This window comes from Ranitomeya imitator, chromosome 2 (genome assembly GCF_032444005.1).
Source record: "Ranitomeya imitator isolate aRanImi1 chromosome 2, aRanImi1.pri, whole genome shotgun sequence".
NCBI classification, from domain to species: domain Eukaryota; kingdom Metazoa; phylum Chordata; class Amphibia; order Anura; family Dendrobatidae; genus Ranitomeya; species Ranitomeya imitator.
Window position 1 is genome coordinate 123897838 of NC_091283.1, and position 19604 is coordinate 123917441.

A 19604-nucleotide genomic window follows, 5' to 3' on the forward strand; every position below is an offset into this window, starting at 1 on the left:
AAAACCAACATACCGCTATAGAAGTGATCCATGTGTCCCAAAAAGAAAAGAAAATATATATATACTGTCTATATATAAGCCTGGGAGCTTTCTAAGTAATTTCCCACGATCTATGAACAGCCAGCAGAGGGCGCCTCACCGCAAATGAAGCTAAATATAGATCATTGATCTATTTTTAGCCTCATTCCCTGGGGTTTTGCAGCGAGGAGCAGCCTGCATTAGCACAGCTCCTTGCTGCAAAATGTTTTAACCCCTTCAGAAGGATTTACATCGTTGGACGTTACAGATCTGCGGAGGGTAAGTATATTGTTGGTTTATTATGTTTTTTTACGCACAGAACGAGGGTCTTCAGTGACTGGATTGGGCGTTGAATAAAATACTGCAACAACCATTGTTTTTATTTCATTAAAATAATTTTAAATGTGTTTGCGTTTTATTTAACCCTTCACTACAATTGGATTAATAATGGATAGGTGTCATAATTGACGCCTCTCCATTATTAATTAGGCTTAATGTCACCTTACAATAGCAAGGTGGCATTAACCCTTCATTACCCCATATCCCACCGCTACACGGGAATGGGAAGAGAGTGGCCAAGTGCCAGAATAGGCGCATCTTCCAGATGTGCCTTTTCTGGGGTGGCTGGGGGCAGATATTTTTAGCCAGGGGGGGGCCAATAACCGTGGACCCTCTCCAGGCTATTAATATCTGCCCTCAGTCACTGGCTTTACTACTCTGGCGGAGAAAATTGTGCGGGAGCCCACGCCAATTTTTTCCGCCATTTAACCCTTTATTTTAAGAGCTAGAACGGCCAAATTTTGCAGATACACACTACTGACATTAGTAGTGTGGAATCTGCAAAAAAAATGGAGAGAAGACATGGTTTACTGTATGTAAACCATGTCTCAAATCATGTCGGGTTTTAGGAAGGAGAAAGAAAAAGCCGGTAATTGAATTACCGGCTTTCAAGCTGTCTAGCGCTGGAATAAATATTAATATATATACATATATGTGTCTCACTGACATATATATATATACCTATTCTATGTGTACACATTTATTCTACCTATTCTACTGTAAGCTGTCAGTGTGATTTTACTGTACACCGCACTGAATTACCGGCTTTTCTCTCTAACAGCGCTGCGTATTTCTCGCAAGTCACACTGCTTGTCCGTGTGTAATCCGTATTTTTCACGCTTCCATAGACTTTCATTGGCGTATTTCTTGCGCAGTACGGTGACAAACGCAGCATGCTGCGATTTTGTACGGCCGTAGAAAGCCGTATAATACTGATCAGTAAAATACGGCAAATAGGAGCAGGGGCATAGAGAATAATTGTGCCGTATTTTTTGCGAGTTTTACGGACGTAGATTCTGCGCTCTTACGTCCGTAAAACTCGCATGTGTGACGGCGGCCTAAGGATCTGGATCGGGTTCCTCCCTGATTAATATAAGCTACGGTTACCTGATTGTCTGAAAATAGTCTGACGTGACGGCCCTGTAAGGACATAAGAAAATAACTCCGAGCTCGTTCCACTGCCAATAACTAAGGTTGGAGGACAAAGTTTTGCTCGGAATGTGACCAAACTCCCTGGACCCACATATCACCCATATGTGCTCCCCATCCCCTAGGGCTAGCATCTGTGGTTACCACGCGAGATATATGGTTTGTCCAGGGAACATCTGCCGCAGGTTGGGCGTGTGCAACCACCAACGCAAGGATTGTATAGAGGCAGACGACAAAGAAAAGGTACTATCAAGGTGGCCTTCTAGCTGACGAGTATTGCACAGTATATCCCACTGTAGGACTCTAGTGTGGTACTGGGCCCAAAGAACCGCCAGGATACAAGCTGTGAGTGAGCCCAACAGTGACATTGCCCCTCTTAGCGTGACTGATGGATTGCTAACGACTGAGTAACTGCTGTCGAATTTTGTCTACCTTTGTGTTTGGTAGGCGCCATTCTTGCAACCTGGAGTCTAAGATGAGACGCAGGAAGTCCTGTACCCATAAGGGATGTAAACGCGATTTTTCAAAATTAATAATCCATCCCAAACTTTGTAAGGCAGCAATTACTTTTGCTAGTTGGGACGAGCAGCGTGATTCCGAGTGTCCTATGATCAACAGGTCATCCAGATATGGAACCACTAGAATATCCTGTTCATGAAGATGTACCATGACCTCCACCATTATCTTTGTGAAAACACGAGGGGCAACTCCAACTCCAAAGGGGAGGGCCCTGTATTGGAAGTGTTTTACTGTCCCACCTTGTGAGACTGCTACAATTAAAAACTGTTGGTGGTCTACGTGTATAGGGACGTGATACTAGGCGTCTTTAAGATCTAAGACGACCATGAAACACTTGTCAAACAATAGCTTTATTGCTGTTTTTACAGACTCCATTTTAAACAATTTGACCCATAAGAACTTATTTAGGCCTTTAAGATTGATGATAGACAATTCTTATCGTACTGGCTTTTTAATCAAGAAGAGGGGGGAATAAAACCCCTTAGCTCTTTGTACTTCAGGAACTTCCACCAATACACCTTATTGTTGAAGTTCCTGGACCTCAGACTCTAATGCCAGCTGTTCTGCAGGTGAAGAACGAACAGGTTAACAGAAATTTATCCTGAGGAATCCTCTGAAAATCAAACTTTAGTCCTTATTTAATAATGTTTAGGATCCATGGGCAATTGGAAATATTTAGCCACGCCAGATAGAAGGCGAAAAGCCTGCCTCCCACCCGGACCGGCAGTCATTGTGGCTTTCTGTTGTCCCAAAAGGAGTTGAACATATAACCTCTAGCTTTCTCCCTATTGGTGTCATATCTGGACCTTTCTCGATTAGTTCTTGTACGGTCAAGCCATCTTCTATTTGTACCCTGTCTGCAGGAGGGTCTTCCTAAGTAAGGGAAACGTTTCTTACCATCACCTGCTTCCTCCAATAGTTCATCTAGAACTGACCCGAACAAATGCGCCCCCTCACACAGAGTACTGCACAGTTTTGATCTGGCCTGCATGTCTCCTGGCCAACATTTTAGCCAAATGGCTCTATGAGCTGATCTGGTTGCCAGATTTACAGAATCCGCAGATGCATCTGAAAGGTAAGCTGCCGCTCCTTGAATCATAGGAAGAGAGGATAAAATCTAATTTCTCGGAGTTTTGATCTTAAGCTGATCCTCAACTGTCTAGCCACACCATCATAGAACGTGCTGTACAGGTGGCTGCAATTGATGGCCTGAGAGCTACTGCTGATGTTTCCCAAGCCCCTTTAAGGAACACATCGGCTCCAGCGGGTCCTTTAAAGTTCCCAAATCCTCAAAAGGTAGAGAGGATTTTTTGGAAGCTTTGGCTATGGTGGCATTGAGTTTTGGGGCTTTATCCCATGCTGAAGATGCCGCCTCCTCGAAAGGATATTTCCTTTTAAACAACGGCGGAAGAGAACCTTTCCTCTCAGGTTTCTTCCACTCTCGTAGAACTCCTTGTCCACCACCGGAAAATATCTACGAGATTTCCGGTCTAGACCTTTAAACATGACATCCTGCATAGATTTTTCTGACGGAGTCTCTTCAATTCCCAAAGTATTATTTACCATCTTGACCAGCCGGTCTATCCGGTTAAAGGAAAAACATGAATGACCGGACTTCAGTCTCTGAAGAGGATGATGAAGAATGAGGAGAATCTGATCTTGGCTCCCCTGAGTCACTGTCCTCAATAGGAACCAGGAATCTGGGCTCTCATCCTCTAATCTCTATCCTGAGAAAGGGATTTCACCGAGCCACTGACCTCATGCCTGACCATCTGTCTCAGGCTGGTTAGAAAGTCTGGCGTCTCCTCCGCTATCAAATGCTGAATGCAAGGTCCACATAGCTTCTTTATGTGGTTGTCCGGTAAATGAACTGCACATTCAGCACATTCTCTATGTTTAGTCTTAGTGGACCGATTCTTTCCCTGATAAGTAAGGAGAGAGGGAACATAAGGGGAGACATCACTAAGTGAACTTTTTTGGAGATCACTTACCCCTAGAAAGTAACTGAATGATACTGTAGACTGTGGGGGGGTCCTTCACAGCCGATGCATCATCCTTATGGCTTGAAGATCTACCAGGCTTAAGTTTCTGATTGGTCCTTTCTCTTCCCGGGTGACTACTGCCACTGGACCTTCACTAGATAGTCGACTCTTGGGGCTCCTCCAATGGATGACACTGCTGCTCTGGAGACTGCTGCAGTGCTCTTTGCTCCTGAGACTCCATTTTCTAATATGGATAAGGAGCATGTAGTAGCCCATAAGGATCTCTTATATAGCCTGGTCCCTCCCTCAGGAACAATCCACCGGATGGGGTCAGTAGGCCAATCCAGGTGAACTGCCTGGTATGTAGCATATGGGAGGCCCCACCCCCATCGGTATCATCTCCCATCTGCAGTGCCACGTGTCACACCCTTACTATAAAGCTCCATCAACCCCAGGAGCTGCTAGGCGCCCGCATTGCCCTGTTGCGCTTCACAGGGCGCCGCCATTTTTACCGCAGTGGCCTCTACTGCACATGCGCCGCGCGACATAGTTCGTCACCAGCTGACGCTCCCCAGGGCCCGCCCCCTCCCATGTGTCATTCGCAATGCGCTTCGCTGTGTCCGGAACGCCGACTGCGCCACACCACCTGTGATATACACCCGGTTCCGCCGGAAGAGAACGCCAGCTCCGTCACAGTCCCGGAAACAGGGCCTCCCATGTTATACGCACCTGTACCTGCGGCGATGGGACACCGAAAGTCAGCACTCCCACTGAAGGCTGCTTTTTCCTGCTACTGCCTACCCCCACAGCCCTCTGTGGTGTGGCACCTCCAGGACTCCGATCAACACCGAGGAAGAGGAGCTCCCGCCTCCTGAACCAGTTTGCCGGGCCTGGGTACAGACTTCTATCTTCACCTTTCTTATTTAAGGTATGTCTGCAGGGTACCCTGTCACGGACAGGAAAACAACTGATGCGGGAGAGAGGTGTCACCCTTTTATCTCTGTATGTTTCCTGTCCCTGAAGGGCGGATCCCCTCTCTCATTAGTGCTGTCATGGCGATTGAATAAACTAGATGTTACCACGAAGACGTGGATTCAAACAGTTTCATACACATCTCCCAATCTGGCTCACAAACATCCCAAAAGGACTATATATGCGCATTAGGAGAAATTGTACAGACCTTGAAAATTATGATAATGAAACAATGCACATTACAAAACAACTTGAAGCTAAAGGTTACGATACACAAACTTTAAACACGACAAGCCAGGCAGTGAGCCGTATACCAAGAGAAACCCCGTTAAATAAAGTAGAACGTAGCAATAATCCACTCAACAAATAAAAAAAATTTGCCTATAGTGACTCAGTTTCATTCGGGATATAAAAGATTCACCAACATTGTCCATAAACACTGGCCCATTCTGCAGGGTGATAAGAACATTGGGGACTTACTACCAAACAACCCAAGGTTCATCTATAATAAAACAAAAAATCTGGGTCTTCTGGCGCCAACAACAAAACCGGTTTGTCTACATAAAGGAGTACCCCAAACAGCAATCATATGCTAAAATTATGGATTCAAACCATGTGGAAAATGTTCGTGTTGTGCTCGCACAACCTTTAATAAATCATTACAAACCACATTTACAGACTCAAGTGGGACAAGGAAGTTCCACATTAAAAGAAATATATCTTGCGAGACAACAGGAGTAATCTACGGTATATACTGAAATGCCCCTGCAACAAAATCTAAGTGGGCCAGACAAAAAGGCGCCTAAGGGTCAGAATAAGAGAACATCTAGACAACATTAATAAAGGCTTTAAAGGACAGCCTTTATCCCGGCATTTTGGAGAATATAGTCGCTCATGCGCTGACGTCTTTTTGTGGAATCCAATCAGTCTAGCAAAATACTAGCGGTGGTAATTTTATAAAATTAATGTCTAGGGTGGAATCCAAATGGACTTTTACCCTAGACAGCCTAGCCCCGAAAGGACTCAATCAGGAGATCGAGCTAGATGCTTTTTAGTTCTCCAACCTGCCAATAAAACCATCAGCAATCACAAATGCATATTTTATCAACTATAGCTACATTCGAAATACATACTATCCTTTAAACGCCATCTATCATGGCTTATTTAATTTTACTATATGTTACACAAAAGCAATACAGCTTTACTGGTATTTGTTTTTAAATTCTCGATCAGGTAACCCTCACCTGCTCTTTTAGGTCTGCATATACATATATTTATTTTCTAGCCCATTATTTTAATAAAGGCATGTTTTTAAAATATTATTCATATAACCGATATTTCCTGAAACGTTCCTTCTATTCTATGATAAACACATCCAAGACTTCGCAGTATTTATTACTGCTTAAATAAGCCATCACTCAATCCGCATAATTGCGTTATATATATTTTTAATATGTACATCAGATCTTGTGTGCACCTACTATTTGTTCTTGTTTTTATTGGAATGCCCAGTTTTGGTCTTTTTATACATTGATCCCAAAAAAATGGTTTAATACAACCACATACAGCCCCAGGTAGTGGACCATCCATTCGATCTGCTCTGCAGGTCATTTAAACAGGCAAGGAAAGGGTCAGTGATACAGTACTATATAAGGATGGGCCTTACAGGGAACTGCAGCCCTGACGAAGAAGGATCGGATCCTTCGCAACGCGTTTGATTGCTTGGTTCCTTCACGTGCCCGTCCATCCAGCTGTGTGACGTCACAATTTTTTTCCACGCCCCTTTCACACTCCGCCACCGCTTCGGCGTCGCTTCCGGCCGGGGCACACCTGAAGCTGGCAATTCAGCTTAGCCCCCTGTGACCAGCGAGGAGGAACATTGTAGGGGAGAACGCTCCTGCACCATCTCCCAGCCCCACAGTCCTGCGGCGCGGGACCTACTACATATCATTTATCGGGAAAAGACCAACACACCTAGCTACTATAAGATATCATCACGGATAAACACAGTAAGTGTACGTACGCAAACTGTCTTTTTATCAAAATATTTAATGTGTAGCGACGGATTAAGTTGCAACTGGTGCCATTATATTGCTCCCTGACTACCGGAACTGAACACCTTTTTCCTCAGTGCGGCTATTAAATCTCCCTATGTCTTGTTGTGAGTTCTGCTCTTGGGCTCCCTCTTGTGGTTTCTAGTGGTATGGCTGCTCTTTGGAGTTAGCTGTCATCAGCTGCCTCCACTTATCGTCTCTTCTGCTCGGCTATTTAAGTCTGGCTCTATCTTCAGCCAGTGCCACTTGTAAATGGTTCCTGGTTGGATTCACATCTCTTTGGAGTTCCCTGTTATCCTGACCAGTTCAGCAAAGCTAAGTTTTTGCTTGCTCTTTTCTGTCCATAGATTGTGGACTTATCCATTCTGTGCTTTCTATGTTTGTCCAGCTTATCAGTATGAATTAATTCTGTCTTGCTGGAAGCTCTGGGAAGCAGATTTACCCTCCACACCTTTAGCCAGGTGTGGAGATTTTTTGTAAACTCTGCGTGGATTTTTTGTAGTGTTTTATACTGACCGCACAGTATTCCATCCTGTCCTATCTATTTAGCTAGACTGGCCTCCTGTGCTCATCCTGGTTTCATTCTGTGTATGTCTTTTCCCTCTCCACTCAGTCATTATTTGTGGGGGTCTTTTCCCTCTCCACTCACAGTCATTATTTGTGGGGGGCTAATCTATCCTTTGGGGATTTTCTCTGAGGCAAGATAGCTTTCCTGCTTCTATCTTTAGGGGTAGTTAGATCTTAGGCTGTGACGAGGTGCCCAGGGAGAGTTTGGAGCATCCCACGGCTACTTCTAGTGTTGTGTTGAGCTTAGGGACTGCGGTCAGTACAGTTACCACTTCCTTCAGAGCTCGTTCCATGTTGCTCCTAGACCACCGTATCATAACAATGTCCATCTTCATTTATCACTCAAACAAACCTTTTCAGCGCAGGTGACAATTTATATATATTTCAATGTTCTAATTATAAGCAGGGAGTTACACAGACCCTGTTGCATCACCAGCAGCTCGGCTTTTAGTTCTATTCCCCCTTCTCACAACTTTTTTAAAGTTGGTGTAGCGCCAGTGTGTACCTATTTTATATCTTTTTGAAAATTGATTTGCATCACTGCAAGTTTGTATTCATTAGCCTTCTGACTGAGCACTCCGCCTCTTAGCTACAGGAGTTGTTAATCAAGGCAGGACCCTACCCCTCCACAGAGAGATTTTAGTCTAAAGGGATTCACAGGTTCCCATACAGATGACGACTTTATTCTAAGCGAGGATTGGCATTGATAGGTCCCGGTAAACGAGAAACGCCTTATCGTGGCTATCAGGTACACATGAATTGGCCAATTTATGCGGTAAACTCTCAATTTTTCATATTTCTAGTGCAGTAATGCAATTCAATTTTCATATTCCATATTTGAAAGTTATGGCGCTTACAGAGTGCCACCTTATTTGATTAACTTTATGATCGTTATAAATACACAAATCCTGGATAAACCCATTGAGGTTTTTATGCTACGGATTATGCATTCAGGCGACAATGCTCCAGCATTGTTGGTGCTGAGCCTCCCATCACATTGTTATGCTACATGTGAGCAGCAGTCCAAAAGCAATTGCTGATTGGCTGCAGGACTCACTTCCTTTGGATACATCTCAGACAAGTGGGAGCTCACCAGCCCAATAGTGGCCGCTAATTGCTCTCCCATGTCAGCCCCTCACACGCTGGAATGGTGCAGGACAGCTCACTTATTTTACAAAGAAAACTACTCAATTTTAAAAGAACGGCCTCAATTGTGGTCAACTCTTCAAGTTTCAACTATCTGCAACTTTACTTAGACTTTAACGCAAGGAGCATCAGCAAGACGTGAGTGCAGGTGCAGAGGGCTAGGAGAGCATGACCTACCCACTGAACTGCACTGATGAAAGTATTCTTAGGCACGTGTTCACAAGCAGCATCTTTTTATAAGTTTAATGCTAATTAAAAGCTGATTTTTTAGAGTACTGGCAAAAGCTGTCAGATTTTATAAAAACCTCATGCACACGCTTGTTTTCTTCCTCACTGAATTCGAGAACCAGTTTTTTTAAACCTGCAGCAGGTGACATCTTTCAGACTTTTTGCAATATTTATGTTGAATACAACCAACTTTATTAAGCATATACTGTGGACAAAGGACACGACCAATCCACACCGCAAAAAAAAAAAAAAAAAGCACTGCCAGGATGGAAGTTTTGAACGCAGTATTTTTACTGCGAAGTGAGGTTGTGTCTGCAGAAAAAAATGCAGCAAAAATGTTGCATGTGTGATCATAGCTTTGTAGCACATTTATCAGCAGGATTTCACATCTCAGACAAGTCCATTTACAGGGCTATGGTAGATCTGAAGCCTCCGTCACTCCAGCTCTATTCCCTGCCCAGTGTCACCGCCTCCTGCTTGACTGACATCAAACAGTTCAGAGAACAAAAAAAGCTCTGTTCAAAACAGCTCCTATCTACATGCCTTACTGGGGCGCTGCTCAGGACCCTCTTTTAGAGGAGATCTACACTGAGGACTAAGTTACACTGGAGGATTCAGCAGGACATGGTTCACTTGACGTTATATTTTGTCAGGTTCTTGACCAAGATCAGTGGAAAAACTGAGCAACGTCTTCAAAAATCCATTTACGGTATATTATTTAAAGCCCAAAAATGTGGTGTTAGAAGCCTAAGGTCTAGGTTAATAGCTAAAACCAGCCAAGAAGCTATCGGTTAGGTCCTCTTCACAGAACACATTCTCCTTTATGCCGACTCAATTACTACACGGAATCACTTAAAGGGAACCTGTCACCCCCAAAATCGAGGGCGAGCTAAGCCCATCGGCATCAGGGGCTTATCTACAGCATTCTGTAATGCTGTAGATAAGCCCAGATGTATCCTAAAAGATGAGAAAAAGTGGTTAGATTATACTCACCTGGGCGGGCGGTCCGATACGGTGGGAGTCACGGTCAGGGGCCTCCCATCTTCATTCCATGACGTCCTCTTCTGGTCTTTACGCTGCGGCTCCGACGCAGGCATACTTTCTGTCCTGTTGAGGGCAGAGCAAAGTACAGCAGTGCGCAGGCGCCAGGTAAGGTCAGAGAGGCCCAGCACCTATGCACTGCAGTACTTTGCTCTGCCCTCAACAGGACAGACAAAGTACACCTGCGCCGCGGCGTGAAGACCAGAAGAGGACGTCATCTGATAAAGATGGGAGGCGCCGGACCTCGACACCCATCGAACCGGACAGGTGAGTAAAATCTAACCTTTTTATCTTTCAGGATACATCGGGGGATGGGGGCTTATCAACAGCATTACAGAATGCTGTAGATAAGCCCCTGATGGCGGTGGGCTTAGCTCATCCTTGATTTTGGGGGGTGACAGGTTCCCTTTAACAGGACAGCCTGCCTGAGATGGCTGCGTACAGGGAGCAATGCTGGCCCTAAACGTGGGTGCAAGTTGGCTGCTGGAGTCTTCGTTTCCCGTAATGTCAGGACTGTCAAGGACAGTTTTCACTGCTACCTTCCATTGCTCCTTGTGGTCAAGTGATCGACAGCCAGGATACCAAAGGATGTGGCTACTATACATGCACATGACATACAAGTTCTCAAATGACCAAACCATAGACTGCATCATTGAAAGACCACCCAACAATTCCATCTCATTATGAAAAGTAGAAGAATTACGGTACCTAGAAAAGGCTCGTACAGCAACAGAAGCCGAAATTCCAACTGCCTGATCCTCCTCCTCAGCCATCATGTGTCAGGGAGAAGCCCCCATACTAGTCAGAGGGACTGGCATACCTTCCATGGAGGAACTGGGGCTAGTACTAGTTTAACTCTTTAGGCTGTGTTCAGACAGCAGTGTTTTTCACAGTTGCCAACACAATCCTTTAAACTTGCAAGGAAACACGTATTTCACTTGTAAAACCATAGAACGGATCAGCGCGGCTGTGCAGTTTGCAAGTGACACAGCCATTCTCCAAGATTAGAGTGATTGTTCACAGAAACCGTGGAAAGCCCACTATGGCACAGGGGTGCTGCAGTGTGAGGCCATGTTCCATGTCCAGTAGTGATTCATTAGCCATCCGTTTTTCTTTCATTTGTAACAGATCCATTTTTTTTCATAATGGATACAGACAGTAAGCAAAAAACAAATACGTTACAAATGGCTAATTAAGATCTGTTTTCGCATAGAGCTCAATGTTATAAAAAGAAAAAAAAAAACATCCAGAAGAGATAATTTAAAATATAAAAAAACACTAAAGAGTAGTGTCTGTACAACTTTTTTTTGCCAACAGATTACCGCTTTCTTTATAAGGAATGATTACTGGACACAGCCTTAAAGCTGCAGAATGACTACAGTGTGTGAACACAGCCTTTAGTGATCTAATTAAAAAGGGTCTTTTAGGGAGATGACTGATGGAAAGCCAAAACAAACAGGTTGCCTCAAGATCACAGACCCCTCCAGTTCTGAGATGCCTTAAAGACATACTTGTGAATGATATCAGCTGCATACAGTAAGCGGGTGTAGTGCCCCTTTAAAGGGAACCTGTCACCCCGTTTTTTTCAGATTGAGATAAAAATACTGTTAAATAGGGCCTGCGCTGTGCGTTACAATAGTGTATGTAGTGTACCCTGATTCCCCACCTATGCTGCGAAATACATTACCAAAGTCGCCGTTTTCGCCTGTCAATCAGGCAGGTCAGGTCAGGTGGGCGTGGTGACATCGCTGTTTCTTCCCCAGCTTTCCGTTGGTGGCGTAGTGGTGTGCGCATGTCGCAATGACGAATCCACTGCGCGCAGGTGAAGAAAAAGCGCGCAATCTGCGCTATTACCCTTGTCATCGGTGGGGGCGGCCATCTTCCTGAGGCCGCGCGTGCGCAGATGGAGTGCTCTGCTGCACGGGGCTTCAGGAAAATGGCCGCGGGATGCCGCGCGTGTGCAGATTGAGATCGTGGCGGCCATTTTCCCAAAGCCAAGTTTGCATCTCGGCTTCAGGAAAATGGCCGCCACGATCTCCATCTGCGCACCCGCGGCCATTTTCCTGAAGCCCCGTGCAGCAGAGCACTCCATCTGCGCACGCGCGGCCTCAGGAAGATGGCCGCCCCCACCGATGACAAGGGTAATAGCGCAGATCGCGCGCTTTTTCTTCACCTGCGCGCAGTGGATTCGGAACTTGGACATGCGCACACCACTACGCCACCAACGGAAAGCTGGGGAAGAAACAGCGATGTCACCACGCCCACCTGACCTGACCAGCCTGATTGACAGGCGAAAACGGCGACTTTGGTAATGTATTTCGCAGCATAGGTGGGGAATCAGGGTACACTACATACACTATTGTAACGCACAGCGCAGGCCCTATTTAACAGTATTTTTATCTCAATCTGAAAAAACGGGGTGACAGGTTCCCTTTAAGATTATTAGAGTAGTTTCATCACTAAAGGTACCGTCACACAACGATATCGTTAACGATATCGTGTTGCTTTTTGTGACGTAGCAACGATATCGTTAAGGAAATCTTTATGTGTGACAGCGACCAACGATCAGGCCCCTGCTGGGAGATCGTTGGTCGCTGAGGAAAGTCCAGAACTTTATTTCATCGCTGGATCTCCCGCTGACATCGCTGGATCGGCGTGTGTGACACCGATCCAGCGATGTCTTCACTGGTAACCAGGGTAAACATCGGGTTACTAAGCGCAGGGACGCGCTTAGTAACCCGATGTTTACCCTGGTTACCAGCGTAAACGTTACAAAAAACAAACACTACATACTTACCTTCAGCTGTCTGTCCCCGGCGCTCTGCTTCTCTGCACTCCTCCTGCATCCTGTGTCAGCGCCGGCCAGCCGGAAAGCACAGCGGTGACGTCACGGCTCTGCTTTCCGGCTGACCGGCGCTGACAGTGCAGAGGAAAGCAGGGCGCCGGAGGACAGACAGCTGAAGGTAAGTATGTAGTGTTTGTTTTTTTTAACGTTTACACTGGTAACCATGGTAAACATCGGGTTACTAAGCGTGGCCCTGCGCTTAGTAACCCGATGTTTACCCTGGTTACCGGGGACCTCGGGATCGTTGGTCCTGGAGAGCGGTCTGTGTGACAGCTCTCCAGCGACCAAACAGCAACGCTGCAGCGATCGACATCGTTGTCGGTATCGCTGCAGCGTCGCTTAGTGTGACGGTACCCTTACTCCACACACGCGCACCCCACCAACACGGCAGCCACACACACGCGCACCCCACCAACACGGCAGCCACACACACACGCGCGCACCCCACCAACACTGCAGCCACACACACGCGCGCACCCCACCAACACTGCAGCCACACACACGCGCGCACCCCACCAACACTGCAGCCACACACACGCGCGCGCGCGCACCCCACCAACACGGCAGCCACACACACACGCGCACCCCACCAACACGGCAGCCACACACACGCGCGCGCGCATCCCACCAACACGGCAGCCACGCGCGCGCACCCCACCAACACGGCAGCCACACACACACACGCGTACGCCCCCCACCAACACGGCAGCCACACACACGCGTACGCCCCCCACACACACACGCGCACCCCACCAACACTGCAGCCACACACACGCGCGCACCCCACCAACACGGCAGCCACACACGCGCGCGCACCCCACCAACACGGCAGCCACACACGCGCGCGCATCCCACCAACACGGCAGCCACCCACGCGCGCGCACCCCACCAACACGGCAGCCACACACACACACGCACGCCCCCCACCAACACGGCAGCCACACACACGCGTACGCCCCCCACAAACACACGCGCGCACCCCACCAACACGGCAGCCACACACACGCGCACCCCACCAACACGGCAGCCACACACACGCGCACCCCACCAACACGGCAGCCACACACGCGCGCGCACCCCACCAACACGGCAGCCACACGCACGCGCACCCCACCAACACGGCAGCCACGCGCACACACGCGCGCGCACCCCACCAACACGGCAGCCACGCGCGCGCACCCCACCAACACGGCAGCCACGCGCGCGCACCCCACCAACACGGCAGCCACGCGCGCGCACCCCACCAACACGGCAGCCACACACACACGCGTACGCACCCCACCAACACGGCAGCCACACACACACGCGTACGCACCCCACCAACACGGCGGCCACACACACACACGCACGCACCCCACCAACACAGCGGCCACACACACACACACGCACCCCACCAACACGGCGGCCACACACACACGCACCCCACCAACACAGCGGCCACACACACACGCACGCACCCCACCAACACGGCGGCCACACGCGTACACACGCGTATACACCCCACCAACACGGTGGCCACACACACTCTATGTGTTTCCCAATACCATGTGACATGCCATCGAGTGCAAATGAAGCAGGGGCACATGGAGAAGCCCCTCACCCCGGGCGCCTGCCCCTCCTGCCAGCAATGGTCATTGACCTTTCTGTACTGCAGGGTCTGACATCCTAAATGGAGCCACCCCCGGACTCTGCAGCCGGGCAGGACCCCCGTAACCTGCCGCCCGGTCTCCCACCTTTCTCCGCATACCTAAGCTGAGCAGGCAGATGATGGCACCGCGCAGGAACCGCTCCATCCCGGCTCAGGCCCGCACACCTCAAAGCCCAGAATCACACTGACTGCAAGAACACAGCTCGTCACATGACAGCGCCGGCCTCGCCCACCGCCCCGGCGCCTGCGCTGTGTGTATGGTTCGCGTCAGATACGAAGATACGAAGATACGAAGGCGGGAAGAATTTCTTTTACAATTGTTTCTAAAAAAAAATAAAATAAATGAAAATAAAGTTAAAATCACCGTTCAGTGACGGCCGTACGTGAGCTGTGTTCTCAACTGCGGACAGAACATAGAATAAGCTTCAGGTTTATTTTTTTTTTTTACTGCTACAAGTTAACGAATACCTGAAGTGGAGATGCGGGAGGCGACGGCAAACAAAAAGTAGCGCAGGGGTCCCAGTAATGCTGAGTCAGGAGAGCTTGTGATGTGGAGCGCCGCGTCTGTGACAAAAGCCGCGACCTGGGCGGTGTGGCAGCGGCTCATGTGAAGGTCTGGGCACACGGCTTTCTAAAAAAAACGACAGGTCTTTCGTTTCAGCAGTTCTGAAGAGTTTTTGCACCATTGTGGGAATTTTTTTTTCTTCTTGATTTGTTTCTGCGTTTTTAGTACCTGAAGCAGACAACTGTGGACATCCACCAGGGTCGGCTCCAGGTTTTTGAGGGCCCCGGGCGAAAGAGTCTCAGTGGGCCCCCCCTTTAACCCCTTTACCCCCAAGGGTGGTTTGCACGTCAATGACCGGGCCAATTTTTACAATTCTGACCACTGTCCCTTTATGGGGTTATAACTCTGGAACGCTTCAATGGATCCCGGTGATTCTGACATTGTTTTCTCATGACATATTGTACTTCATGATAGTGGTAAAATTTCTTTGATATTACCTGCATTTGTTTGTGAAAAAAACGGAAACATGGCGAAAATTTTGAAAATTTTCCAACTTTGAATTTTTATGCAATTAAATCACAGAGATATGTCACACAAAATACTTAATAAGTAACATTTCGCACATGTCTACTTTACATCAGCACAATTTTGGAACCAAAATTTTTTTTGTTAGGGCGTTATAAGGGTTAAAAGTTGACCAGCAATTTCTCATTTTTACAATACCATTTTATTTTAGGGACCACATCTCATTTGAAGTCATTTTGAGGGGTCTATATGATAGAAAATACCCAAGTGTGACACCATTCTAAAAACTGCACCCCTCAAGGTGCTCAAAACCACATTCAAGAAGTTTATTAACCCTTCAGGTGTTTCACAGGAATTTTTGGAATGTTTAAATAAAAATTAACATTTAACTTTTTTTCACCAAAAATTTACTTCAGCTCCAATTTGTTTTATTTTGCCAAGAGTTACAGGAGAAAATGGACCCCAAACCTTGTTGTACAATTTGTCCTGAGTACGCCGATACCCCATAAGTGGAGGTAAACCACTGTTTGGGCGCATGGCAGAGCTTGGAAGGGAAGGAGCGCCATTTGACTTTTCGATGCAAAATTGACTGGAATTGAGATGGGACGCCATGTTGCGTTTGGAGAGCCACTGATGTGTCTAAACATTGAAACCCCCCACAAGTGACACCATTTTGGAAAGTAGACCCCCTAAGAAACTTATCTAGAGGTGTGTTGAGCACTTTGACCCACCAAGTGCTTCACAGAAGTTTATAATGCAGAACCGTAAAAATAAAAAATAATTTTTGTGAAAAAAAAAATGATCTTTTCGCCCCCGATTTTTTATTTTCCCAATGGTAAGAGAAGAAATTGGAACCAAAAAGTTGTTACACAATTTGTCCTGAGTACTCTGATACCCCATATGTGGGGGTAAACCACTGTTTGGGCGCATGGGAGAGCTCGGAAGGGAAGGAGCGCCGTTTGACACCATTTTGGAAAGTAGACCCCCTAAGGAACTTATCTAGATGTGTGGTGAGCACTTTGACCCACCAAGAGCTTCACAGAAGTTTATAATGCAGAGCCGTAAAAATAAAACAAAAATTTTTTCCCACAAATATTATTTTTTAGCCCCCAGTTTTGTATTTTCCCAAGGGTAACAGGAGAAATTGGACCCCAAAATTTGTTGTCCAATTTTTCCTGAGTGCGCTGATACCCCATATGTGGGGGGGAACCACCGTTTGGGCGCATGGGAGGGCTCAGAAGGGAAGGAGCGCCATTTGAAATACAGACTTAGATGGAATGGTCTGCAGGCATCACATTGCGTTTGCAGAGCCCCTAATGTACCTAAACAGTAGAAACCCCCCACAAGTGACCCCATATTGGAAACTAGACCCCCAAAGGAACTTATCTAGATGTGTTGTGAGAACTTTGAGCCCCCAAGTGATTCACTACAGTTTCTAACGCAGAGCCGTGAAAATAAAAAAAAAAATTCCCCCCGAAATTATTTTTTAGCCCCCAGTTTTGTATTTTATCGAGGGTAACAGGAGAAATTGGACCCCAAAATTTGTTGTCCAATTTGTCCTGAGTGCGCTGATGCCCCATATGTGGGGGGGAACCACCGTTTGGGCGCATGGGAGGGCTCGGAAGGGAAGGAGCGCCATTTGGAATGCAGACTTAGATGAAATGGTCTGCAGGCGTCACATTGCGTTTGCAGAGCCCCTAATGTACCTAAACAGTAGAAACCACCAAGTGACCCCATATTGGAAACTAGACCCCCCCCACGAACTTATCTAGATGTGTTGTGAGAACTTTGAGCCCCAAAGTGTTTCACTACAGTTTATAACGCAGAGCCGTGAAAATTAAAAAATCTTTTTTTTCCCACAAAAATTATTTTTTTAGCCCCCAGTTTTGTATTTTCCCAAGGGTAACAGGAGAAATTGGGCCCCAAAAGTTGTTGTCCAATTTGTCCTGAGTACGCTGATACCCCATATGTTGGGGTAAACTCCTGTTTGGGCACACGGGAGAGCTCGGAAGGGAAGAAGCACTGTTTTACTTTTTCAACGCAGAATTGGCTGGAATTGAGATCGGACGCCATGTCGCGTTTGGAGAGCCCCTGATGTGTCTAAACAGTGGAAACCCCCCAATTATAACTGAAACCCTAATCCAAACACACCCCTAACCCTAATTCCAACGGTAACCCTAACCACACCTCTAACCCAGACACACCCCTAACCCTAATCCCAACCCTATTCCCAATCGCAAATGTAATCCTAACCCTAACTTTAGCCCCAACCCTGTTGTGAATTCTGTGGCAGAGCTCCCTCCTGTGGTCACAAGTGGTACTTCGGCTGATTCTCTCTGTGAGCTTCCGTTGGTGGAGGAAAGTGGTACTGCGGCTTCTGAGTCTCCTTCCTCAGGTGATGTGGTGAAGTCGTTAGGTGCTGCTCTATTTAACTCCACCTAGTGCTTTGATCCTGGCCTCCAGTCAATGTTCTAGTATTGGACCTGTTTCCTCCTGGATCGTTCCTGTGGCCTGCTGCTCTGCATAGCTAAGTTCTGCTTTGCTATTTTGTTTGCTGTTTTTTTCTGTCCAGCTTGTCTTTTTGTTTTTTCCTGCTTGCTGGAAGCTCTGGGACGCAGAGGGTGTACCTCCGTGCCGTTAGTTCGGTACGGAGGGTCTTTTTGCCCCCTTTGCGTGGTTTTTGTAGGGTTTTGTGTTGACCGCAAAGTTACCTTTCCTATCCTCGCTCTGTTCAGAAAGTCGGGCCTCACTTTGCTAAATCTATTTCATCTCTACGTTTGTCTTTTCATCTTAACTCACAGTCATTATATGTGGGGGCTGCCTTTTCCTTTGGGGTATTTCTCTGAGGCAAGGTAGGCTTATTTTCTATCTTCAGGCTAGCTAGTTTCTCAGGCTGTGCCGAGTTGCATAGGGAGCGTTAGGCGCAATCCACGGCTGCCTCTAGTGTGGTTGGAGAGGATTAGGGATTGCGGTCAGCAGAGTTCCCACGTCTCAGAGCTCGTTCTATGTTTTTGGGTTATTGTCAGGTCACTGTATGTGCTCTGACCTCTATGTCCATTGTGGTACTGAATTACCTTATCATAACAGTACTGGAGGCCAAAAGTTCTAATGATTCTCAATAGAGGGAAAAAAAAGAAGTTCTAAAACCATTTTTTTTCTCTCTGCACTGTGTTTTGCCTTTTTTTTTCCCTAGACATTTGGGTGGTTCAGGACACAGGTGTAGCGATGGACATGAAAGGTCTGTCTTCAAGTGTGGATCAGCTCACGGCAAGAGTACAAAGTATTCAAGACTTTGTGGTTCAGAATTCTATGTTAGAACTGAGAATTCCTATTCCTGATTTGTTTTTTGGAGATAGAACTAAATTCCTGAGTTTCAAAAATAATTGTAAACTATTTCTGGCTTTGAAACCTCGCTCCTCTGGTGACCCAGTTCAACAAGTTAGGATCATTATTTCTTTTTTACGTGGCGACCCTCAGGACTGGGCATTTTCTCTTGCGTCAGGAGATCCTGCATTAAGTAATATCGATGCGTTTTTCCTGGCGCTCGGATTGCTGTACGATAAACCTAATTCAGTGGATCAGGCAGAGAAAAACTTGCTGGCTCTGTGTCAGGGTCAGGATGAGATAGAGGTATATTGTCAGAAATTTAGAAAGTGGTCCGTACTCACCCAATGGAATGAAGGTGCGCTCGCAGCTATTTTCAGAAAAGGTCTCTCTGAAGCCCTTAAGGATGTCATGGTGGGATTTCCTATGCCTGCTGGTCTGAATGAGTCTATGTCTTTGGCCATTCAGATCGGTCGACGCTTGCGTGAGCGTAAATCTGTGCACCATTTGGCGGTATTACCTGAGCTTAAACCTGAGCCTGTGCATTGCGATAGGACTTTGACCAGAGTTGAACGGCAAGAACACAGACGTCTGAATGGGCTGTGTTTCTACTGTGGTGATTCCACTCATGCTATCTCTGACTGTCCTAAGCGCACTAAGCGGTTCGCTAGGTCTGCCACCATTGGTACGGTACAGTCAAAATTTCTTCTGTCCGTTACCTTGATCTGCTCTTTGTCATCGT

At 46.9% G+C, this 19604-nt stretch overlaps 1 protein-coding gene across 4 annotated transcripts in view; it reads right to left on the reverse strand.

Annotated features, from left to right (window-relative positions):
* The window catches only part of LAMP2 (lysosomal associated membrane protein 2), a 94803-nt gene extending 80057 nt beyond the window's left edge, over positions 1-14746 (reverse strand). For all 4 annotated transcript variants that reach the window (XM_069747193.1, XM_069747190.1, XM_069747192.1 and 1 more), the window contains exon 1: positions 14608-14746. In XM_069747193.1, coding sequence (XP_069603294.1) covers positions 14608-14653 — 46 coding nt within the window. In that variant the 5' untranslated portion in view covers positions 14654-14746. The remainder of the gene's footprint in view (positions 1-14607) is intronic.
* Between the last annotated feature and the right edge of the window lie 4858 nt (positions 14747-19604).